This window comes from Chrysemys picta, chromosome 7, assembly GCF_011386835.1.
Source record: "Chrysemys picta bellii isolate R12L10 chromosome 7, ASM1138683v2, whole genome shotgun sequence".
NCBI lineage: Eukaryota > Metazoa > Chordata > Testudines > Emydidae > Chrysemys > Chrysemys picta.
Window position 1 is genome coordinate 48,247,471 of NC_088797.1, and position 24,993 is coordinate 48,272,463.

The 24,993-nt window shown below is 48.0% G+C and overlaps 2 protein-coding genes across 10 annotated transcripts in view; one reads left to right on the plus strand and one right to left on the minus strand.

The window, feature by feature from the left end:
- LOC135972651 (HAUS augmin-like complex subunit 3) overlaps nt 1-15,343 on the plus strand; it is a 32,654-nt gene extending 17,311 nt beyond the window's left edge. The window contains exons 1-5 of one of the 3 annotated variants that reach the window (XM_065551370.1): nt 7,127-7,167; nt 9,814-11,072; nt 11,286-11,722; nt 12,645-12,861; nt 13,163-15,343. In XM_065551370.1, coding sequence (XP_065407442.1) covers nt 9,831-11,072; nt 11,286-11,722; nt 12,645-12,861; nt 13,163-13,378 — 2,112 coding nt within the window. In that variant the 5' untranslated portion in view covers nt 7,127-7,167; nt 9,814-9,830 and the 3' untranslated portion in view covers nt 13,379-15,343. Of the gene's footprint in view, nt 1-7,126; nt 7,168-9,279; nt 9,375-9,813; nt 11,073-11,285; nt 11,723-12,644; nt 12,862-13,162 lie in introns of those variants that run through there. The other 2 variants (XM_065551369.1, XM_065551371.1) reach the window with 2 other exon arrangements.
- Nucleotides 1-24,993, minus strand: part of DNAH1 (dynein axonemal heavy chain 1) — a 160,018-nt gene that overhangs the window by 31,512 nt on the left and 103,513 nt on the right. For all 7 annotated transcript variants that reach the window (XM_065551361.1, XM_065551362.1, XM_065551365.1 and 4 more), the window contains 13 exons: nt 24,040-24,236; nt 22,522-22,657; nt 21,981-22,189; nt 21,125-21,296; nt 20,527-20,718; nt 19,066-19,176; nt 15,952-16,137; nt 8,050-8,241; nt 5,967-6,134; nt 3,627-3,818; nt 2,953-3,084; nt 2,212-2,337; nt 702-821 (listed from right to left, as the gene is read on the minus strand). In XM_065551361.1, the coding sequence (XP_065407433.1) occupies nt 702-821; nt 2,212-2,337; nt 2,953-3,084; nt 3,627-3,818; nt 5,967-6,134; nt 8,050-8,241; nt 15,952-16,137; nt 19,066-19,176; nt 20,527-20,718; nt 21,125-21,296; nt 21,981-22,189; nt 22,522-22,657; nt 24,040-24,236 (2,133 nt within the window). The remainder of the gene's footprint in view (nt 1-701; nt 822-2,211; nt 2,338-2,952; nt 3,085-3,626; nt 3,819-5,966; nt 6,135-8,049; nt 8,242-15,951; nt 16,138-19,065; nt 19,177-20,526; nt 20,719-21,124; nt 21,297-21,980; nt 22,190-22,521; nt 22,658-24,039; nt 24,237-24,993) is intronic.

Consider the following 24,993-nt stretch of genomic DNA (forward strand, 5'->3'; position numbering starts at 1 on the left):
GGCGAACACAAGACATGGTGAGTGGTTTGGTTCTAATAATAATACCTAGCTCTTATATACTTTTCATCAGTAGATCTTAAAGCACTTTACACAAGAGGCAGTATCATTATTTCCACTTTACAGATGGGGGAAACTGAGGCACAGAGCGGTTAAAGTGAGTTGCTCAAAGACACCCAACAGGCCAGGTCTCCTGCATCCCGGTCCAGTACATTAGTCACTAGGCCACACTGCCTCTCAAAGCCCGCAAGGGAGACTTCCTCTCTCCTCCCTGAGCTATCCTGCCACAGTTATGGTCAGGAAACGGTCTCAGGCTGGAGCCCCCTTGGTATAAAACAACCGGAGTGCTCAGTGAGGGCCCTGGACTCTTCTCCCACCTTAGTGAAAGTAGCCTGAATCTGTGGACTTTTAAGGCAAACTGCGAAGCCCATCTATTCTGCCTGACTCTGGGGTGGATGAGGCTTTGCAGTGGTGGGCTGGATTTTTTCCTTGTCCCTTTCCTATGAAAATCCCATCCTCAAGGGATTTAAGGCCTCTCTACACACAGCTCCAAACAGAGTCTATTGTAAAAGGAAGGAAAGGAAGAGAGAGGGAGGGAAAAAAATAGAAGGAACCATTGGGAATCTTCTGACCCTGAGGCTAGAACAATGGAAGGATCCCAGCAAACTTGGCTACCACTTGTCAAGAGTGGTAGAAGCCCTTACCAAGTTCTTGATCCATTTGTTGGCTTGTCCCTGGGGGTCTATGAAGTGAGTCCAGCGCTGTGAAAACTGTGTTATTACTCCATTCTCCACAGACAGGGTATCATTAGGCAAGCCGGCAATCTGATCACAGCCGAAAAAGCACATCAGATGTCTAACAGCAACTGTGTCTTACAACATAGGCATTCTTTCCTGCCACAGTTCAGTGTTTGATAAATTGCAGAGCTATCCATCTCGCAGCACATTAACGTCTGATACACACATCTGAGTAACTCACATAGATCTTATACACTCTGGAATCAGAACCTGGCCAACTACAACCACACTTAAACACCGTTGCAGCTAGCAAGGTTCTAACAGTGCTTCTCTGACCAGGGAGGACAGTAATTCTTCTCTTGAGAAATGTGCTATCCAAACCATTTTTAGGCTAGATTCCCCAAGCATGGTTCTAACACATCACTCTCACCAAAAAGCCCTCTCCTCACAATCAGGGAAGCTGCGTTAGAGTCTTGCTAGCACTAGCAGTGTTTAAACAGGATCTGGTCTTGCTTTTGTGGAGGGAACCATGCCATGACACAGAGCTGTGTTACAGACGTGCAGAGACCAGGGCCAGGTCCTCCACCACAATAAAGTTCCTTTACACTGCTCAAAACAGCTCTAAAATCACCATAACCAGCCTCTTGAGGATTCCCATTGTGAAGGGGCATCTTTGGGTGATGTAGAGCATGAGGTGGGGAGCCAAGGAGAAGGGACATGGCCTATACATCCCTATGTCACTATCTTGTCAACGAGAACAGCTTCTTGATGGCATGGGCATTTAGTGTAGAATGGCCCTCCTGCTGCTCTGATATGTGCCAGGAGCTAGCCTGGCAGCTGGCTGATGCCAAGATTAAATGTGGCTTAAAGTCACTTTTGCACTGGCCTTGCTGCGAACAGCTCAGGATTTGGGTCCAGGGCTTTAGCTTTATTCCATAATATGTGGTTACATGGCTTGGTCTCCTCCACAGAGTCAAAGCTGTTTGAACGTGGCCAGGGCACTACAATGTTATAACACAGGGAAATCTGTAGCATAGGTGGGAATCCATATGGTTCTAGACAGGCAACCCATTACACGGTGCAGCTAATTCACAGGCCAAGACTGGGATGATTCTTCCTTTCATTATACTAGATCTGCCTGGGGAGAGGAACCTCTTCCAGATATTTGCTATCAGTACAAGCAGTCAGACAGTATGGTGTTAGTTACTGCTGTGCTGTTCTTATCAGTGCCCTACATAACTGGCCTTTGGCTGCTCCTGCTGGATCACTTGCTGGGATGCTCCTGTGCTTTTGGTAGCTGTACAGGTTGCTCCTTTCTGGGATCTCTCCCTTGGTCACTTGTGCCAGGGAACTGGCTGCTCCTGCTATCCAAACTCTTTGCGTTGTCCCTGGCATTGTCCTTTGGTTTTCATTGCACAGAATGGATTAGCATCATGCAACACATCAGTTTGCATTAATGCTCTTGTCTACCACATACCTGCCATGATCTGATTTTCACTGGGTCTCCCAGAGTGCTTATCAAGTTTGGCTCCCTGGTGTGCGGGACATCGTGTTCCTCCAGTTTCTTTAGCCAGTCCTCACATAGTGCTGTGCGGTATTGGCCCTGCCAAGGGAAGCAACGCTCCATCAGCTAGACACTAGTGTGAACTATGCATTGGGGTGATTTGCTTTTAAAATCAACTCTCTGACTGCTGTTCATGTTCAAATCCAGCTCCATGGCTCAGCCTAACCTCTTTAACAGACCAGGGGGAAACTTGAGGTCCATTTGCCTGGTTGCTGCACGCGTGTTCCATGGCACAGCCTCTACAGGCTTTAGACTTGCTGGTGACATCCTTCACCTCTTTAAGGGCCAGACCTTCTTCCCCCTTTAAGGGCCAGAAATCTTCCCTCTTTAAGGGCCAAACATAGAGAATATGGTTTTGGGAACCCCACAGGCAGTCCGATTACTAGCTGAATTGGATAACTGTAGTGAGCCTGACAGTTCTTGGGCACCAGACCGAGTTCTGTGCTGTAACACTAGCACAATCTCTTCAACTTCAATGCAACTGCCTTGGCATCATTGAGAGCTGAATTTGTCCCAGTGATCTGCTTTTCCTTTCAGCTTTTGGAAGCTGATCTACCAACAAAGAAGAGAGGCTGAATTCTAGACCCTGGGATTAAGAGAGGTGGAAAGCTGTACTCAGCTCCTTCAAAGAAAGAGCTACAGTTATCTGCTTACTGTGAAAGGGCCCAGGTATGCCACGAAGCCAGCTGAAATCAGCACATCTCCTGCGATATTGTTGATCATATAATCCAGGTTCTGGACTGTGTCCTGCCAGCGCACCTTCTCATCTGCCAGGCCATTAATTAACTGGAATAACCACACACACCAGATCACCAGCCAGCTTTCTCATAGCACAACCCCATTCCTATGGCCCACATCCCTATGAGGGGTGCCTTAGCTGTGCCACAGCTCCAATGACTCTTTTAAACTATGATCAGCCACAATGGCCCCCCAGGCACTGCATGTTGCCAGGGCTTAGTGACGCTCTTGTCATGCTCCTGGCCTATCTCAGGCACACCCTCCACACTGGGGCTGGGACGGGAATGGGGGAAGACAGCTTTGTCACCCAGGGATTCTCCCACACCAGAGCAATCGGCAGCTGGGTGTTTAAACCAGCTTCCTAACTCCTTTGTGTTGTCACAGCTGGGGCCAGGATCTGGTCCAGTGGGTCTATCCTGTTACTGGTATGAGCTGTGTGGCAGAAAATGCCATTAGAAGCAGCATGTAGAGATGAGACTTTTATTGTTAGCCCCATGAGCCCCCAAGCAGCATGTCTCATTACTAGTAAGGAATATGCCAAAAGCGTGTTTGCCATGGAATTGATGTCGGAATTTGGCTCCATCCTTCACCTTGTCAGCCCGGCCCAGCCTCTGCTCACACAGCTCACACTTCAGCTCCAGTTCCTCCTTCTTGGCGATGCAGCTCCTGTACTTGGCCTGCAGGGTGGCAATACCATCCTCCACTTCTCTCAGGCGGTCCTTGGCTTCATCAAGGATCTTCTGAGTGACCTGCAGGTCCTCTTCTGCCTCCCGCAAGGCTTGCTGTGAAAAGAGAAGATGCATTGGAACTCCAGATCAGACTTCCACCACCAAGGGAGAGGGCTTAGAGCTGGACTATATTCATGAGAAACTACCTAGGCTATTCATGCTATGCAGTCAGAATTCAGCATCCCCACCCCTGAATGCTACTGCTTTCCCATCTCCAAGGTACCGTGGGCCTTGGCTTATCCAACCCATAGCTTAATTCATCACTGCCTTGGCCAAGCTACTTGGGCTAATAGGGTGTTTAACATTAAGAACCTACTTTAGTGTTTATGCACCCAAATAAACAGCCTGAGGTTCAAAGATGCTGAGCATTCCCAGGTGTCTCTGAAACCACTGGGGGACAGAGCTGGGGGCCCAATATCTTTCAGGGTCAGGTCTATCAAGATTAACCACTGGCTGCTAGGAACCTGATTTGCTGTTAGTAGTAGCAGCCACAGATGTGAGTTAAGCACTGTTATTTACTGTTATTCCCCCCCCACACACACAAATCCTGACTCTGCAGAGAAAACAGACTATACACAATGGTGACAAATGGACGTTTGGGGAGCTCTAACCAGGAAACACAGCACCAAGACCTCTCCAAGTGCAATAAGGTGCTTGAAAATGATAGTGTTCCACAGGAACTAAAATAATAATAATACAACGGTAGCACTTTCCATGTTCAAAACACTACACAAATATCAACTAATCACTCCTCAAACTCCCCTAGAGACAGGTGAGTATTATTGCCCCTTGCTATATAGGGAAACTGAAGCAGATACATGGTGACTTGCCCAAGCTCACAAAAGAATTGCTGTCTGAGCCAGGATTAGAATGAAAGTTTAACCCCCTAGAACACAATTGTCTCTAAACCACAAACTTACATTTTACCTTCTGTACAAAAAATCTAGTGACAAATACGGCATCTAAACTTTCCCCCGCATCACACAAGGGCCCTGTGCCCTTACCCCCTTCTAGAGTGCATGTGCTGAGGAGGGGAAGGTAGGCCCTCTGTGGGCACAGAGCAATGTCTGCCTCGCCACCAAACACTTAATCATAAAATGCAATAGTTTAAACCCACATCAACTCTTTACCCCTGAAAAAAGCCACCAGCTGGTTCTTACAGCTAGAGGGAGACATGGGCCAGCTCCTCAGCTGCTGTAAATCAGAGCTATGCAGAGCTACACCAGCTGAGGATCTAGCTTAGACACTCTTGGATCATTGCTTGACAACCTCCAAAGGGGTGGAACTTGGGATGGGGGGGGGCAAAGTTTCTGGAGTAACCTTGCAAACTCTCTAGCTGGCCTAGGAGTGTAATTATTTTGACAAGCAAATGAAAGATCGCTGGTGTTCTTCGCTGCCATCACAGGAGGATGGAGGAGTAGATTTGTGCGGCGATGCGATGATTTTATAACTTTTTTTCAATTCCCATCCAACTACCTGCTCAGTCTCCAGATGGCTACTGCAGCCCACAAGCCAAGTAGTAAAGCAGGATTCAGTGGGTGTAAATCAGCACTGCTCTGACTTCAGTGGAGCCATGTTGATTGACACCCAGCTGAGGAGCTGGCCCGGGTTGCATTCCCCTTCCTCCCTGCCCCCTACCCCCAGTAGAGAGCATTAAGTTAAAATACAAGTGGGATATGGGGAGCTCCTCTAAATACAGTTTGCACTGGTCAAAGTATTAGTTTTGGGGATGTTTGGGATAAGGGATTTTGCTGGGATTGCTATATTCCTCCAGAGGGCCTGTTCTGGGCTAACATTTCATACCTGGTTCCCTGCGCTTGGGCTCAGACTCTTTGTTCTGTTCATTTTTAAATACTCTCTGGTCTCTCCCACGTGGCTGGCAGTTTTCACTACTCCCACCAGGAAGGGCTGTAAGTCCCATTCACTTTAATGGAAAAGGCACACCCCTGAGCAATGCAGATTTACTGACCTAAATGCTGGTGTAGACAGCGCTATGTGGATCAGAGGACTTCTCCTGTCAACACAGCTACCGGCCTCTCAGGGATGTGGAGTACCTCCACCCATCAGCATATGTAGCATCTTCACTACACTCTACAGCAGCACAGCTGCAGGGGTACAGCACTGTAAATGTAGGCAAGCCCTTATTCCAGGCTCACCAGGTGCCATGTACCCCAGTGTGTCACACACAAGCAATGCTCTTACCCGCTTTGGTTCCACTCCTTTGGCCACAAAGTGGTATTTGTGCATGGCACGCACCCACTGGCAGATGGAGGTGCAGGCTTTGGACACTTTGGCTATGGCTGCTGGTTGAAACTCCTCGTTGTCAATATACGGCTGGATGGCTTTAATTACTGAATCTGCAATATTGTCCTGAAAGGAATGATGGGGGGGCGGTGAGAGATGGTGAGCAAAGGGCTGAGAGCATTAGGGGGCCAGTGGGAGATCTCGCAGTGAGAGAGTGAAGGGCTTAGAGTGCTATGAGCATGACAGTGTGAAATCCCATGCTGCTGTTGTGTGAAACAGTCTGTGTGCTGCCCCTCTTTCCATGCTGGTGCCCTTCCCTCACTTATTATTTGGATGAAGGTGAATCAGTCTCTGTTTATTCATTCCCTCTGGTAGTCTTTGTGGCTGCAGAAAAATAATCTTGTGATTAAGCAGGTTTTTGTAGAACAGGAAAATCTGGCTAAAATATTGTGTTTCTCTTTATCTTTGTGTTATCCTAGTCCCGGTCACAAGCCCTGTAAGTGAATGTCTTTCCTTGCTATGTCGGGTACTAAATGCAGGCCAGTTCAAACAGGGCTGCAAGCATCTCCCGTATCCTCAGACACAGTCCTCACTGACCTTTCTTCAGCCTCTAACTCCCTCATTCCTGCCAGACCACAGCAAGTGCTACAGTTATCCTCCCACTAGGAGAGGGAACACATGGACTTCTATTATGTCACTGCTGCTGATTGAACCAGCTAACCAGAAACCTGGGGGTAGTGAGCAGATAATCATCCTCTTGCTAGACCCCAAGAAAGCTATGGAATCTCAGCTCTACTCGCTATGTAGTGAGAGGTCCAAGATTGCTTGTGAGCCCAGACTTCCCAAGCACTGCAGCCACTGGGTTCTGGGCTGGACAGTTATGCTTACAAAATAAATTGTTGCAGCACAGAGGCATGATGGCTCCTTGTTCATCTCTGTAGCGGGGTGGTCCCCTGCTCCTGTCCTGAAGGGCTAAAAAAAAACAGCCCTGGGAGAGGGCTGTGGCAGGGGAAAAGCTGGACTGAGTGGGGAAGCAGCCACAGCCTGGCCTCGCCCCAATCAGGCACAGCTGGCCATATAAAAGGCTGTGAGCCAGGCACACAGGTAGTCCCTCTCTAGTGGTAGAGAGGGGAGGACTTGGCTGTCTGGGAACTGAAAGGTACTGGAGTAGAGCAGTGCTGGGGAATAGGGCAAGGGAGCTGGGGAACTCCTGCTTGGAAAGCCCCCATGCTGCAGGCCTTGTCTAAGGCTAAATAGGTACTGGGGGTGCAGCCTGGGGGTAGGCAGAGGCAGCAGGTTCAAACCCCCCTTGCTGATGATTAGTGGTTTATAGACTGCAGTCTGCCCCAGTGTGCTGGGGCTAGATGAGGACTGGCAGTGAACACTGAGGCAAGGTGGGGATAGAGGGTGGGGATTCCCCTGGGAGGGGAGCCCAGGGAGTAGGGGTACTGCCAGGAGGCAGCACCCAAGCTAAAGGGGCACTGGGGTCTGGGAGGGACATAGGGGCCAGCAACAAGCAGGACATTGGCCTGCAGAGGGTGCCCCAAAGGCTGGACAAGCTAATTCCCTGGATGACCTGCAGGAGGTGCTGCAGGGTGAGTCCTGCATTGCTACAATCTCCTTGTGCAAGACTAGGGAACCACCTTTTTAAAACTGCAGTTGTGTGCGCTCCAACGCTGCTCCTAAGCAAGGCAAGGAGAGAATCAGAAGGGGGACATTTATTATGTCTTTAATAATTTCTTGTTGCCCAAGGTGATCAAACAACAAAACCATGCAAGAACCACTGATTATCTAGCAAAAGTGAATCCCCACCCTAGGCCATGTACCCTAGCATCCCCTTCACACTCCTTAAAATGTACTGCCCTTAATGGCTTCTGGGCTGAAAGTTGGCTCCAATTATCTGTTTCTGGCATAATACCATCACCCATAACATCAGCTCATTACCTGTAGGCCTAGCACATCCCCTCTCACTTTTGGGGCACTCAAGGGTGGACAGATCCTTGAGTTCCAATTACATGACCATTCCTCTGCCATTACTTACCTTATCAAATTTAAATAGGCTTTCCAGGAACTTCCCTGGGTCCTGAAGAAGGCCCTTGCCCGGCTCCCAGTAGTCATCCACCTTAGAGCCTGGCTTGTCTCCAGCTACTTTCTTGGGCTTGATTCCTTTCATAATACAGACAGCTTCAATCACCATCTTCACCCCAAGGGGAGGTCTCTGCATAGCTCGCACCTAGAAAAAATAAGTGTCCCTGTAAGACGGGGAGTTGGTCAACACAGCCCTTAACCTGATTTTCTGCACTGCATATTGGCAACTATTGCATGCCAAAAATAGATGGTGCTGATGCCCCATAAGGACTGAGCAATTAAGCACTAAGAGCTTTAACTCTGTCTCCTTGTGTGTAGGCCTAAAAAGGTGGTCTCTGTTTATATGGTCCCTGTGTTTGAAGAAGGGTCTTCTTCGCCGGGGTGGTGAGGGTCCCTTCATGGCACCAATGTGGAGATGTAACTCCTTCCCTTAGCACTAAGGAACACCAGTTTGCCCAGCCCAGCTTTTGACACAGGAAGGGGACTGAATCCTGTATTATTGTCATATACTATCCAAAGTGGAATTTCTTACCACAACCTTCCATACAGTGCATGTAGAGGGGTGGAGAAACTTGCCCAAGGCCACAGAGTCAGTCAGTGGCACAGCCAGGAACCACATCCAGGGAAACACCAAGTTTCAGATTGCCAGACACCATTTCCCCCATGATGGTGAACTTTACAATGTCCCTTTAAATCTGGGTTTGCTGATTCTCAAAAGTGTAAGAGTTGATTGTCTCTATTCGGCAGGATTCTCTGTATCACTGCTATAGCCATTCCCCCAACTCAGGATCTCTCACACATGTGCTGACTTGTGTTTAACATACAAGCAGATTTTATGCCATGCATACTGGTCATTCATACACTCTGTAAAATAGCGATGTGAGGCACATGATATTATTAGCTAGTGATCTCAGTGGTGTGTGGGGTGGGATATAATCTAACTACTGCCTATACCTAATCAGAACCTTAGCATGCATGTTATGATTTCTTACCCCTATGTAATTATCCCTCCTTTTTATTCAGGCTACACAGTCTGTCTTACGGGGTTTGGGGTTTCTGCTTTGTCATTCTTTCAGTGCTAAGGCCATGAGCAAAATTATTACTGAATACAATGATTGGTAAAGCATCTCACCTGAACCAGCAGGTGTGGCTTCTGATCCAGGAAAGGGGGTCGGGGACTCTCATGGCTACAGGTGAAATCAGCATGATTGATGAGGAAAGACTCATTTAAGTGAGGCCTTCAAGTGCTGGTAGATTTAAGTAGGAACAATAGTGCTGGTGAGTATTACCAGGAGCCTGTCCTTGATCCTTTGGGATGGGTATCTCTCCACTTTCCTTAGGGCTGAATATGCTACTGCGTGGTAGCTACATGATCTGCCTTCATTAGAAAACCCCTGGATCCCACACAGACCTGGTGTGTTCAGATGGGTTCAGCCAATAGGCCTGAGACAATGGGCAGTGAGGGTGCGTTCACTGCTTGACTCCCTGGGTTTTCCTATTGATCTCTTGCTGCCCTGGGGGTTGGTTTGCTGGAAGGTGTGCCCTGAACTCAGGGCTTTGTCTTCAGAGCTGGAGAAGAGACTGATTGGAGTCCTCGCTGGAGCCAGAGAGTGCTGCACAGGGTAGATCTGGTGGCTGCTGAGCAGAGCTGTGGGAGTGTTGTGCCTCCATGGGAGGACAACAGAAATACACCATGTCGTTTTTTTTTTTTTTTCAGCATTAACTACTCTTGCCATGTTCACCCGGAGACGCTCCAGGGGCTTCTTACTGGACACGGTCAACAGAGGGGCAGAGTTCGTGGAGACCCTGAAGACTGTCTACCCCATGGCTGATGCCCTTCACGAGAAGGACTTTGACTGGCTCTTTGACTGTCCCAAGACGGAGCAGTTCCTTGAGTGGTTCTGTAACACAGTGGGGGAGGAAAATGTACTGAGTCCTGGGGAAGTGGAAGCCTATCAGACCCTGCTCAGTTCAGGGAAGCCTATTCTGGAAGGTGAAGCCCTAGAGCAGGTGCTGCAAACCTGCCGCCAATGCCCGCAGCTGAAGGGTGCCATGTCAGAGGATGAGGCTCTGCCCCTAGAGGCACTGGAGCGAGAGGCACAGGCATTGCATAGCCATAGAGCCTGCCAGCTGCGACGGCGCAACAAGCTCCAGATCCGTGCAGCTAGCCTGAAGCAGGAGCTGTGCCACTTGGCAGACAAGGAAAGGAAGGTGGGCCGGGTGCTGAGGAAGGCCCAGCTGGACTTAGAAATGGAGAACTCTCAAACCAACAGTGTTCTGAGCCAGGTCTGCAAGGCAGCAAACCAGCTGGCGGAGTGGTACAGGGAAGCTGGGAATGGGAGGCTTCTGGTGTTGATGTCTGACGCAGATCTGGGCCACTACATGGAGCTGGAGGAGCTGGCCACAAGAGCTTTAGTGGCATTCATCCAGAAGGCACTGCCAGGCACCACCCAGGTTCCAGATGCTGAGGGGGCAGGCTTACAGGGAGTGAAGAGACAGGGAAGCTCCCAAGCAAAGCCGGATACTCAGGCCCCAGCAGGGTTAGCTCAGACTGTGCTGCCAGAGAACATTGGGAGTCTCAATGAGTGTGAGGCGGATCCCAAAGTGGGTGTAGAGACCCAGGAGGAACTGGTCAGGGAGACAGTGGCAGGGGTCCCCCAGAAATCCTTGCCAGAAGAGGACAACCGCTCCAAAGCGGAGGCTGCGGGTGTGGAAGCCCTATATGGTCAGGACAGCTGCCAGGAAAGGATGAAGGGACTAGCAGAAGCTGCCCACATAATGCTATTGGAGAGCATGGGGGGTCCTGAAGCCAAGCTCTTAGAGAGCCTAGGCAGCTACCAGGAGGAGCTGGATCGCATGGCACTGGCTTACATCTGCAGCCAGAAAGAGCTAATCACCACCTCAGCAGAAGTTGACGGTATCTGGGCTGGACTGCAGTGGGCAGAGAGGGCCATGAAGAGCAGCAAAGAGAACAAGGTAGGGGTCTTCTCCTCTCTTCCTGCTCCTGTCCTCCACCTTTCCAGTAGCAGTGGCACCTGGGCTGTGGGAAAGCCTCTGATTTACGTGTGGGTAGGAGCCAGTATATATTACAAGGGGAGATAAAGCTCCACCCAGGGCTGCTTCTGCAGAGTTCAGGAAGACCTTTCATATCTGTGAGTGCATGTCTCTTGGTTGTGCTCTGCTTTGCAGATGGTGGAGGATGAGCTCAGCCTTCACATAGCCACCTTCCAGGAGCAGCTGTGTGCCCTCCAAAGTGACATAGACCAGACCCAAACCCAACACCTTGTGCCCCTCCTTCAGGCCACTGCTCACCTCCTTCACTTGCCTGTCCTGCGTGCAGAGCTCGATGGGGAAGCAGTTCACCTTGGGTATACCACCTTGAAGCAGGAAGAGGTTGCGGGGCAGCTGATGGCCCAGCATAGCCGCTTGGAGCTGCTGGGGTTGCAACTGAAGCTGGAGAAGAAGGAGCAGCAGCAGGTGGGGACCTGTCTGGAAAAGATGTTAGCTGCCCTGCAGGAAGCCAGTGCCAATCTACAAGGGCGGCTTGCCTGCTTTGAGGATTCCAGCCTGTATATCAAGATCTGTCCACGCACTCTGATAGATCCCAGTGATGTCACCACCATACGGTAAAAATGGCTTTGCCTTGGAGTTGGGGAGGAGGCGTGATGCCCGTCAGTGGGGGAGTAAGTCATAAATTATTAGAGACCTAGAGATGCTGCCATATGAAGAAATCTTTAGAAAAGAGAAGAAGAGGGGAGTATGATGGATCCAAAAGAATGAATAGTCTAGAAAAGGCAAATCTATTGCTTCCTTTTCCCCTCTCATAATACAAAGCGAAGGGCCAGAAACTGGGTAGATAAGCTTCTTGTTTGACTTACCAGTCTTACAAAATGAAATTGTTCCTCTGCCAGGTTTGCATCAAAAATAGTCTCTAGCGCCAATGATGCAGACATTTCAGCCAGATAGATGCAAAGCTGTGGGCATAGGGAGGAGCATGGACCTTCCACACCCATCTCCTTCCCTATGCGTCAACAAGGGCATATGTTCAGCCATGCTCCAGCCAGTGGGTACTACAGCTATTTGGAACCCCTTTGCTGACACAAACTTCCTCTGTGGGCAGATAACCTGGTAATGGACAGTTGAAGTCTATGAAACACCTGGTGAGGACTACTGTTAGTGACAAGACAATGGAGTGGATGGACCATGGTTCCGATCCAGTCTGGCAATCCCTAGGTGTGTGCCTGATTCGCTTTTGTGGGCATTGAGAGATCGCACGTCCCCATTGAGATGAATGGGAGCAGCTCCGAGTGAGCTGCTCCATCTTCTCGGTCTAGAGGTTCAGGCAGACCCTACTGCATCTGGGCACTCTCCTATTCACAACCATTAGAGCTAGTCACACTCTCTTTAAATGAAGGCTTAAATTCTGCAAAATCTGATGGGCTCCCAGAGATGTGGGGGTGCTAGCTCCATCCAGTCCCTAAGGGAATCATTGCTCCTTAGCTCTGGCTGTTGCCTTCACTCTGTGTTGTCTTTTTCCCCCTCTCTCAGGCTCTGGGAGATGCTGGAGAAGCAGGGCCAGGAGAAGCAACTCTTCCGCACCTACGAGACGTTGGCAAGCCGTGGCTCGCGCCTGCGCCAGGAGCAGAGGATGCTGGAGGTGCAGCTTGCAGTATCCCCAGCCCAGCTCCCCATGCTGGAGTCTGATGATGAGATGCTCTATAAGATGATGTATAGTGACTCCAATCAACTACTGCTGAATGCCCAGGTGTGCAAGGACCCCCAACCCCTGGGGTGGTGTCATCACTTGCTTTTCTTCTCCACATGGTCTCTCTGGAGGCCTTCTAAAATCATGTGACCTTGCCAGCCAATCAGCAGTCATGGGTCATGTTGCAGAGATATCTGTATTTTGCTTGCAGCAGCCCCTTTGGATTATAGGGGATCCCGATAGGCTGGTGTGGAGCTGCTTTCTCCTTCAGCTCCATGATTCATTAATGTGATGGCAGGACGATTTTCCTTTCCTACACTTCCACAACACGGTTGTTTGGATTTTTCCCTGTTCCCTGCAGGAGCTGGCTGAGCCTATGGAGCAACTCTGTGCCATGCAGGCCAAACTCTATCAGATGCTGATGGACCTCCTGAGTGACCTGAAGGCCAAACGGAAATCCCTGCAGACCCACTTCCAGCGGACGGAGCGCAATCTCTATGTGCACTTCTTCCATGATGCCAACCGGCTGAGGGAGGTGGTGCAGCAGCTGGAGACACAGGCCTTAGCCTTCTCCTAGGGCTCAGCAATGGAACAACTCCACCCAGCACCCAAGGGAACAGGTTGAGGAGATTTTTGCTGCCTGTTCTGGAAGTGTTTGCCCCAAAGGGTGGAGAATCGCAGAGATCCTTGTATACTGATAAGTTACATATTACTTTGTCCTGTCCTCCTCCTCACAGTAAAAAGATCAAATCCCCACCATGAGGCTTGTACCTGGGGTTGACACTGGGGTGGAAACCTGCCCCTACCATGTATAAAATCTGTGTCACTGAGGGTGGGTGGGTTTCTCATGGTGCACAGGCCACTGTGAAGAGAAGTTAATGCTCTTCCATGATTCATAGTGGGAAACCTCACAGAACTCTGCATTATGCCCACGGAGGCTGAGGGGTAAGAAGGGGAGTGCACTGCGTGGGCAGACCAGGGGAGGGGTGAGTGCCTGGACTCTACGCTCCTCATCCAGTGCGGTGGGCTAGAGCTGGCTGGAAGGATGGTGTGAGTGGGGCAGCAGTGGAGCAGTGAACAGGTAAAAAATAAAGGCATGTTTCATGGTATTTTTCCGAATGAGATATTGATTCATAATCATGGGGCAGGGTATGTGTGCATCTGTCTCTGTCCTTCCTGGTTCCATCTGTCTCCTCTCCCCTGCTGCTCCAAACCTAACCCTGTGAAGGAAAAGGGGAGCTTGTTTCCCAAGGCCATCTGCTAAAGACCTCCTTCCTGTACTGCTCCAGAGCTGAAATGTGTGGCTTAGCTCAGAGCTTTTTTGACGGTGGGCTTGCTTGGCACTGCTCACCTACTGAAATCAGGAACGGACCTCCTTTCTCCGTGGTTAACTCTAAAGCAAAGACACTTATTGAATTCCATTAAACTACGCTAATTATGCATCTACACTGAAGTCCTCTCTGGCCAGAGAAGAGAGAGAGCTCCTGTAGCAGCAGTGCAAGCTACATTAAGCTGCCCTGCCATTAAACCTCCAAACCTGATCTAACCAGCCTATTATACCATGATGGTGTGGACAGTTGGCATCTGCTCACAATAACACATCATCCCTGGTGTCCTATAGCCAGCCTAAAAATACTGAAGGCAGACCAGCTAGCTGCATGTGCTGGCTAGGAGTGAGAGGACTGTGACTAAAGCTGTTATTTAATAGTCTGCATCTAGATTGTGCAAGTGATTGGACTGTTTAAGAGCCAGTTCTCCCTGCTGAGATAAGACCACTTGGATGTGTACAGGTAGCCAAACCTATATGGCTGTTCATCCCTTGCCTTAGGGGGTCAGGGGCTGCTGCTTGTCATGATGGTTAGAGATATCAGGGATGGACAAAATAATACTTAGTCCTGCCATGAGTACAGGGCACTGGACTAGATGACCTCTCGAGGTCCCTTCCAAAGTCCTATGATTCTATGTGGATGCTGGTCCAGTTCCTAATGTCATTAGTTCACTTAAATTCATTTCGCAAAGCCACTAAAATGCTTTCAGCTGGTAGCCAACTCTTTGATTACTGTTTGCCTGGGCAGGTTTTGAAACGGTGACTTCAATGTGACTGCTCCAAATCCCATTGTTAAGGCCCTACCAAATTCACGGCCCTGAAAAATGCGTCACGGACTGTGAAATCTGGTCTCTTCCCGCCCCCGTGAAATCTGGTCTGTTGTCTGCTTTTACCCTATACTATACAGATTTAATGGGGGAGACCAGCGTTTCTCAAATTGGGGGTCCTGACCCAAAAGAGTTTTGGGGGGGGGGGTTGTGGTATTGCCACCCTTACTTCTGCGCTGCCTTAAGAGCTGGGTGGCTGGAGAGCAGAGTAGCAGCACAGAAGTAAGGGTGGAAATATTTTTCCATACCACTCTTACTTCTGCGCTGCGGCCTTCAGAGCTGGGTGGCCAGAGAGTGGCAGCTGCTGACTGAGGGCCCAGCTCTGTAGAAGGATGGGCAATACCATACCAGGGCAACCTTACTTCTGTGCTGCTGCTGGTGGCAGCTCTGCCTTCAGAGCTGAGCTCCTGGCCAGCAGCCTCCACTCTTTGGCCAGCAGCAGTGCAGAAGTAAGGGTAGCAGTACCGCAACCCCTCCTACAATAATCTTGTGACCCGCCAACAACTCCTTTTTGGGTCAGGACCCCTACAATTACAACACTGTGACACTTCAGATTTAAATAGTTGAAGTCATTAAATTTATGATTTTTAAAATCCTACCACAGTGAAATTGACCAAAATGGACTGTAAATTTGGTAGGGCCCTACCCATTGTTGTTATTCTCCTGGCTCATCTTGTCTAATGATATGGATTCACGTTAGTAAACATTACTGTGAAGCTGCTTGGCGTCTCAGCACGGTAAGGCTCTACAAAAATGTACTTTAAGATTTTTAAAGGACCAGGAATCCTGAATGCTAGAACCCAGTCATGGCTTCAGAAAGGAGATTGCAGATTTGTGCATAGGTATGGATTCTCCTGCTAGTGTCCTTTACAGCTATGATGCAGCCTTGCTCCATAACACAGTGCCTAGGGGCACTCGTTGACACAGTGATTCAGAGAGGGCTGCACAAGAAAGACATACTCACGAAAAGCATTAATTCCCTCCACCTTCTATTACCTCCGTTACATCATTTTTGTTAAGATTTCTTAGGCTGGCTAGAGCAGCGTCCAGTGCAGGGAGAGCTTCTGCCAGGTCCTTCTGGGCATCGTCTGCAATGGCCTGGGCTGTCTGAGCTTTCACTTTGGCTTTCATCTCTTCGGCCTGCACGGCATTTCGAGTCTCCTCTGCCACAGCTGTGTCCACCTGCAGTGCCAGACACAGACTCAGAACAAGGGCACTATTTTCCAAAGGCCTGAACTGATGCACCTGCGCTGCTTGGCTCAGGGCCTTGTTTTCATTGACAACATCCAGTGTTTCCAACTTGTGTGTGTGTGTGTGAGAGAGAGAGAGAGATTGATGCCTGATGAAATCTGCACAGGGTACAAGATGAATTCTCCTACTCGAGCATCACAGACTCATAGTGGGATCTGAACGTCGGCATGGAAGTCTATTCTAGTTTGTGCATTGCTGCTAGCAGTACAGATTTTTCAGCTGACATTTATGTCACTGCTCTGTTGATGGATGAGCTGGAAGAGCCTCCAGCTCCCTCTCCCATAGTTGCTGCATTCGCTCTGCGGGCATAAACTGCAGTAAATGCTTATTTTTGGCAGTACAGTGAGCAGACATGAATTGGGACACACCTAAGTGACAGCTCTGAGTAACAAGCTTCTTTTTTAAGTCACTTTTCTGACTGTACCTAGGCTTTTTAACAGCTTCAGTCTTGCATGGTTTAAAAAAACACTTGGGAAGTCCAAGAGGGGAAATGCAATGGAAACAGGGCCTTTCTTATGAGTGGATCAATTAAAGGAAGAGGTGTGGGGACAATAAATAGATTGAAAATGATTGTCCCACAGGGCCACTATAGAGCTAGGCTTGTTTGCAAACTTGAGCAGCTTATTACATGTGATCAGGCTGATTTACCATATCTTGCTGGGTATAGCCTTAGGCAAAATGGGACATAGCCACTTGAGGAGCACCTGTCTCTCTCAAAGAAAGGGAGAGCCACAATTACAGAACTCAGCATCAATACTGGCCCTCCAGCAGAGGACAACCATGAATTTCAAGGCTTCTAACTGTAAAGTGCCTGGCTCAGCATTGTTTTTACATATGGTCAAGGTTAAAAACACTTTATATGCTCTGTACCAAGCACTTGGGAATGCACTGATAGAATGCTCAAAGGGCTGACTGTGCCTGACAATACACATTCAAATAATAAAGGATGTTTTTAAAAGGAACAGAAAGAATCCTGCTAATGGTATTAGATCATTACTAGATGGAAATGGGAGAATTATCAATAATAATGCAGAAAAGGCAGAAGTGTTCAATCAATATTTCTATCTGTATTTGGGGAAAAACAGATGATGCAGTCTCATCATATGGCGATAACACTCTTTCCATTCCACTAGACGCTCTGGAGGATATTAAACAGAACCTACTAAAGATAGACATTTTTAAATCAGTAGGTCCAGATAACTTGTATCCAAGAATTTTAAAAGAGCTGACTGAGGAGCTCGCTGGACCATTAATGGTGATTTTCAGTAAGTCTTGGAGCACTGAGGGATTTCCAGAAGACTAGAAGAAAGCGAATATTGTGCCAATTTTTAAAATGGATAAACAGGATAACTCGGGTAATTATATGCCTGTGAGCCTGACATTGATTCCAAGCAAAATAATTAAGTGGCTGATACAGGACTCAATTAACAAAGAACTAAAGGAGGGAAATATAATTAATGCAAATTAACAGGGGTTTATGGAAAATAGATCCTGTCAAATTAACTATCTTTTTTGGATGAGATTAGAAGTTTGGTTGAGAAAAGTAACAGTATTGATGTAATATACTTAGACTTCTGTAAGGTGTTTGACTTGGTACTGCATGACATTTTGATTAAAAAACTAGAATGATACAAAATTAATACGGCACACATTAAATGGATTAAAAACTGGCTAACTGATAGGTCTCAAAATGTAACTGTAAATGGGGAACAGGCAGTGACAGGTCTGTTTCTAATGGAGTCCCACAGGGATCAATTCTTGGCCCTACGTTGTTTAACTTCTTTATCAATGACCTGGAAGAAAACGTAATATCATAGTGATAAATATGCAGATGACACAAAAATTGGGAAAGTATTAAATAGTGAAGAGGACAGGTCACTGATCCAGAGAGATCTAGATTGCTTGGATACAAATAAACAAATATGCATTTTAATACAGCTAAATGTATACATCTAGGAACAAAAACGGTAGGCCATATTTACAGGATGGCAGATTCTATCGTGGGAAGCAGTGACTGAAAAAGATTTGGGGGTTGTGGTGGATAATCAGCTGAACATGAGCTCCCTGTATGATGCTGTAGTCAAAGGAGTTAATGCCATTCTGGGATGTATAAATAGGGGAATCTCGAGTAGGAGTAGAGAGGTTATTTTACCTCGTATTTGGCACTGGCGTGACTGCTGCTGAAATATTGTATCAGTTCTGGTGCCCACAATTCAAGAAGGCTGCTGATAAATTGGAGAGGGTTCAGAGAAGAGCCACAAGAATGATTAAAGGATTAGAAAACCTGCCTTATAGCAATAGACTCCAGGAGCTCAATCTATTTATCTTAACAAAGAGAATGTTAAGGGGTGACTCGATCACAGTCTGTAAGTACATATATGGGGAACAAATATTTAAAAATGGGCTCTTCCATCTAGCAGAGAACGGTCTAACGTGATCCAATGGCTGGAAGTTGAAGCTAGACAAACTCAGACTGGAAATAATGTGTACATTTTTAATGGTGAGTAATTAATCACTGAAACAATTTACCAAAGGTTGTGGCAATTTTGAAATGAATGCAGGATGTTTTTCTAAAAGCTCTGCTCTAAGAATTATTGTGGGTAAGTTCTCTGGCCTATGTGATATAGAAGTTCAGACTACATGATCACAATAGTCCCTTCTGGCCTTAGAATCTATGACTCCATACAGTAGGTTCTTTTGCACAGTTTCCCATGTCAATTACACCATGTTACAGGGAGTGGGGAGAGAGAAAGGAGAAGAATCTGTTTTTGAAGTGTAAAATACCCCACTTAACTTCGCCTGTGTCTTCTGCACCATTTGCTGGGGGAAAGGCTGTGTCTCTATATAAGCATCCTGTACCTTTATTTGTTCCATGGTTGCCAGTGTGTCTTTGGCTGCCTCTGCCAGAAGGGGACGTGCTGATTCTAGCTCTTCCTGCATCTTTGCTACATCTTCTGCTGTTCGCAGTAGCTAGAGGAAGCGAGAGCAATTCAGTCCCTTAGGTACACTGTTCAGTGAATGCCAAGGTAATACGATGCCATAGCTTTTGAGAAGGTGAAGTGAAGGTCAGGAATACTGCCCCCAGGGATGGAATTGGCTGCATGGTGTCTGACAATGAGGGGGTGCTTGCAGGGGGCTCGCGAATGCCCTTTTTAATTAACAATCTTATTGTGAAATAACTTCATAGTATCTGACCGATGGGTCACGTTTTCAGCTCTAGGCACCTAGTGCTGCCTGCAAAATGGGTGCGGTCCTGCTGCACATATTCGCATCTGTGTGGCACTATGAACATTTGTGTGAGCAACTGTCTGTTGCGCAGGTACACAACTTATGTGAAAAGGCCCTTATGAAAATTTGGGAAAACACATCTTGCAAGCAGTATTGCTCTCGGGAGCAGTAGCAATGAGCTGAAGCTGTGGTGGGGGATGTTTCTAGTCCAAATGCTGATCCTATTTTCAAGCCTACAGGACAAGCGTGTGCTCGTGAAAGCTCAGAGTCTGCTCCAGGACTGTACAAAAGTTTATACACACAGTGGTGGGGTGGGAGGACACAGGGCTAGATACTAGCTACCCCAAACAGCTCCACAGGGAGTGAATGGGAAAGGAAAGCCCCTTTTATGTTCTTCTCTTGTCCTTTCCACACAAAGTAAGCATAGCCAGAATGGATGTGCTTGCACTCCACATGAGCAAGATAAGGGCACCCACAGTGCTAAACACCATGGCCAGGAGAGAACATACCACGTGTTAGCAAAGGTTTAGTAGTTGCCACAACTACATGCAGTCCTCCCAGCAACAGCGGAGGCTGCTTTCCTCTCTAGGCAGAATAGCACATGGGCAGTAGCTGTCAGAGGCACACGGCCATGACCCCAGTAATATGGCTCGGGGTTCTCAAAAGGCACATTTGTGTCCCACAGTCATTCAAGTTCTGTTTTCAGTCCAGGTAATTCAGAACCAACTCTAAGCCTTAACACACACCCTTGTATGCATCCTAGATGGGTCACTGGCAGATAGTATTGAACCCAGGGGCCTCTGGGTCTAAAAACATGAGCCCCTACTACCTGTGCTGAAGAACCAGCTTAGTGGCTGTAGCAGGTTCATATAACCTCTATGGGGACTAGTCACTAGAGGAGAGGGGGAAAGTCCCACGCTATATTAGCATGAGCTAGATGTAGATGTTTTCTCTCATTGCATAACTATGAGTAAACAGCAGTGTGGCAGCTTGCGGGGTGGGGGATATCACTGCAGGATCTTTAGCTGTAAAGAGTACACCAATTAAATAGATGATGGGAGCCCAAAGCTCCCCTGATTCTGAGGAACCAACCTTGTCCAAGCCACTCTTCATCCTCTTCTTCGCTGTGTTCAGCTCCTGTTTCTTTTTCCCGATCAGGGCTGTGAAAATGCCAAGGAGCTCCAGGTAGCTCTTGGGAGTGACATAATTGTGTCTGGCCAACTCCGCCAGGTACACTTTGCACTTCACTGCTACGCTCTGGTGGATCGCTACACACACCTGAATCTACAAGGAGCAGGGAAAGACGACCAATCTATTAGAAGTGTCCTACAGGGTACATGCACCAGCAAAATTGAAGTAAGTCGCACGAGACTTAGAGAGGAGCACAAAAGTAACCAAACTACTATTTCCTTACATACAATTGGGCTATAATGAGAGAGAAAGGCCAAGCAGTCCCATCTGAAGGCCACGATAGCACAGAAGTATAAGAAAAGGAAAGGAGATGACCATCTCCAACTGTAACAAAGTTAGTTCCTGATTTCACTCAGACCACCAGAAAATATTTCTCCATGACAAGGTAAATGAGGCCTTTTTACATGCGTCCTGCATCGCTTGCATCTAACAATCATCCAGCACAAATACATGTTGAATACACAGGACACCTGCCTTATATTTTAAGGATGTCACTTACCATTCCATCTATAACTTCAGAGGTGGCTTCAAGGTCTGGGATCTCTTGCAAAAAGGAAGATGCAACGCACTGCAGGGCTTCTGCAGGCCACTCATTAAACCAGTCAATAGTACAGCAGTTCACTAGAGAGGGGAACTGTCTCAGCCGTGCACGGAAGACCTCTCCAATAGGGCTAGGCAGCAAGGATTGGGTTGAGGGGGACAGAATGGAGAACAGCACATTATGATAGGTTCCAAAGAGCTGGGTGAAATACCGAGTCTCACTTAAATGCATACTAGATACCTACAGCGTAAGGAGGAGGTGATGCAGTTAGCAAGGGAGTCTATTACAGGATGAATCGTGAGGGGAGAAAGGAAGTAGGAGTGAGATCACCCCATACAGTGCTCTACGGTTACTACCGACCCCTTGGCAGGAATGGCTATAGAGATAGGTATCTCTTTGGAAGGTTTATGGTGTGTATTTGGGGAAATCCACCTCCTTTGATTGTCAGAGGGCTACTGAAGTATAACAGTACAGGAATATTCAGCCTATAAGATGGTATCTGAGAAGTAAAACTGATGTTAAGTCTACCTGGAGCAAGTTATTGTAGCCCCAATCCTGCTATCCTTACCATGTGGCACAGTATCTTACTCCTCAAGTAGCCCCATTGAAATCAATGGATAAAGTACTACTTATGTGAGTAGGTGTGGTGGAACTGAGCCACAAATGCATTAGTGTGTTATTTGGAGACATTATTACCCTGAACAAAAGGGTTAATTGTGCACGAGTGGAGAGGAGGCCTTGTGCTTAGTCTAGGCAGCTCTATGGTCCCCAACATCATTTCATGATTTGACCCATAGGCTGGGAGGGCTCATACCTCATGCAAAGGACCATATGGATATTACTGCGAACTAGTCCTGTGTATGCTGCCATCAGGTTGGCCTTGGTGGGCTGCTGCCCTAGGTCCTGAACGATGGGCTTCATAGTAGTCATGATCTGATCTTGCTCATCCGGGGCATACAGATTGGGAATGTCTCCGGAGTTCAACACATTGTTGATATCCTCCAGGAAAGATTCGCTTTTAATCTAGATGGAAAAATAAAAATAGTGTCCCTGGTAATAACAGAGCTGGTTCTCCAGACATCATATAAATCACACCCCGAAATATCTCAGCTTTCATGATAGGAGATCCCTTGTAAAGCTGGCTGGCTTCCAGCGAAGTGTGCTACGATGCATGGCATGTATCAACATTTATAGCAGGTATCAACATTTACAACAGAATGTTCAACCATTTCCTGAGGATGTAGAACCATCTGGCAGAGCTCACAATCCATGGTAAAATTCTGAAATATGACCTTGGAACCAGGAGGAACTAGTGCTGTTTTTTCAGCCGTTCCACTCTGATAACACTCTGGTACCTGTGAGTCCGTGAATAGAAAGGTAATGGGCAGTCTCTGCAGGCCAGCCTTCAGCATGATTTTCTTGACATCTTCTCGCCACTCTGCCATCCCATAGTTTTTGGAAAGTTCAATCTGGAAACATTCATAATCGGCCCTAGAGGGGAGAGAGATTCAAAGTAAAAATCATGCTCTAAACAGGACTCCGCTTCTTTCATAAGAGACTCCAACCATTCCAGGATTTTTTGTATGTCAAATGGAACATATTGCATGTGTTTTCTTATACCTCCTAATGATGAGCATGTTGCTATCCTTATGCACATTTCACTAGGAGCGCGGTACTGTAATGCAATCAGAGATAAACGAAAGGGAGGTTTGGAATAAAATCTGCATTTACCCTGCAAGAGGATTAGTCCATTCCCCTTAGAACAGAGGTGGGCAAACATTTTGCCCTGAAGGCCACATCTGGGTATGGAAATTGTATGGCAGGCCATGAATGCTCAAAAAATTGGGGGTTGGGGTGCCGGGGGGGTGAGGGCTCCGGCTGGGGGTGCAGGCTCTGGGGTGGGGCTGGGCATGAGGGATTGGGGGTGCAGGAGAGTGCTCTGGGCTGGGACTGAGGGGTTTTGAGGGCAGGAGGGGGATCAGGGCTGGGGCAGGGGGCTGGAGCATGGGAGGGGGTCAGGGGTGCAGGCTCTGGGGGACACTTACCTCAAGCAGCTCCCAGAAGCAGCAGCATGTCCCCCCTCTGGCTTCTATACGGAGGTGTGGCCCCGTCTGCAGGCCCCACCCCTGCAGTTCCCATTGGCTGTGGTTCCCAGCCAACGGGAGCTGCAGGGGCAGCCATTAGGGCGGGGGCAGCATGTGGAGCCCCCTAGCTGCCCCTATGCGTAGGAGCTGGAGGGGGGACATGCTGCTGCTTCTGGGAGCCACACGGAGTGGGGCAAGTCCCTGATCCCACTCCCCAGCAGGAGCTTGAGGGCTGGATTAAAACGTCTAGAGGGCTGGATGTGGCCCCTGGGACATAGTTTGCCCACCCCTGCCTTAGAAACACCAACCTGTGTATTTTTGTTGAGCTGTTATCTATATTCATCAGTCCCCAGGACCCTTTCTCCCCAAGTTTACACCTCTCTGCTCTCAAGATCCATACCTCCCAGTCCCTGGCTCTGAAGGACAGCTTGGTATTGCTTTCATAGCCTGCCAACACCACGCCTTACTAAGGGGTCACTATTTTGTACTATACTATTTTGTAACTCATGCCATTGCCTTCCTGCTGTCCAGAGCTCCTGCTGGTATGGGAGAGAGACCAGGAATTGAACCTGTGTGTTTCATACTGTTGTGTAGAGCACAACACTAGGCCACTGGGCTGGGCTGGGCTGGATTGGTCTTTGGTGTTTTTCTCATGGGACAGAATGGGAGATGTTGAGAGCTAGCACTACCATAGCGGCTATGGTATTAATTAACAGACTCTGAGATTCATAGAAAGGCAGCCCTGGCACAGCTGCTCGGTGCTAGCTGAACAGAAGTCTTTTTTCTTACATGTGAGATGCCAGCCTGGTGAGAGACTCCCTTCCGCTTCCTCCAACGCCCAGGAGGAGAGCATTCCCCAATGCCTGGCGCAGGATCCGGCTGATCCGGCAGATGTGCTGCATAGCATCCATAAAGAGCACCAGCTTCATCTTGGTGGTGTTGATCTGATTGTACTCCTCCATGTACTCCTCAATCACACGCATAAGCTGCAGGCAAATAGAGACAGGTAAGAACAACAACATGGCAAGCGCAGCAGCTTCCCAAAGGCAATCCAAGGGAAAGACCAGTCCCTCATGGCAGAAATGATCCTTGAGAACCACACGTAGGTGGAAATAACGTACACCTGAAGTGGTGCTCACTTCAAGAAGGGGCCACCAGCACTACATCTGATCATCTCCTGCTGACTAGGCCATGAAGTGATCTATTAGAGGCCACGTGGGTCTCATTTTCTGGACTCAAGATGGAAAGAGTAGCTGCTGAAAAAGAGAAATAAACCAGACAAAGACCCACCTGAATCCACCCCTTCAGAAAAGAGGAAATACTACATTGAGTTTAACCTCCCTAGCCAAAACGTCTCACCCACATGATTATTTAAACAGTATCTTGTGCCAATTCCATCAGGGTCTTCTTCAACTGTGTTGCCCAGAGGTTAATGCAATGGACCAGGGGTTAATATTTTATGGGTTCTACTCTCAGTTCTGCCATGGATTCACAGTGGGAACTTGGGCAAGTAACTTAATCTCTTGGGCCCGGATTGAAATCAATGGAAATTAGAAGTCTAAATACTTTTGTGGATCTGGGCCTCACTGTGTATTTTGTCCATCCATAAAATGGGCATGGGTACATTTACCTACCAGAGAGGATGTTGTGAGGCTGAATTAATTAATGAATGTATTTCATTTAGCAATCATGAGATGAGAGGTGATGATATTATTATTTATTTCCGGTAGTGAGTGCAAACTA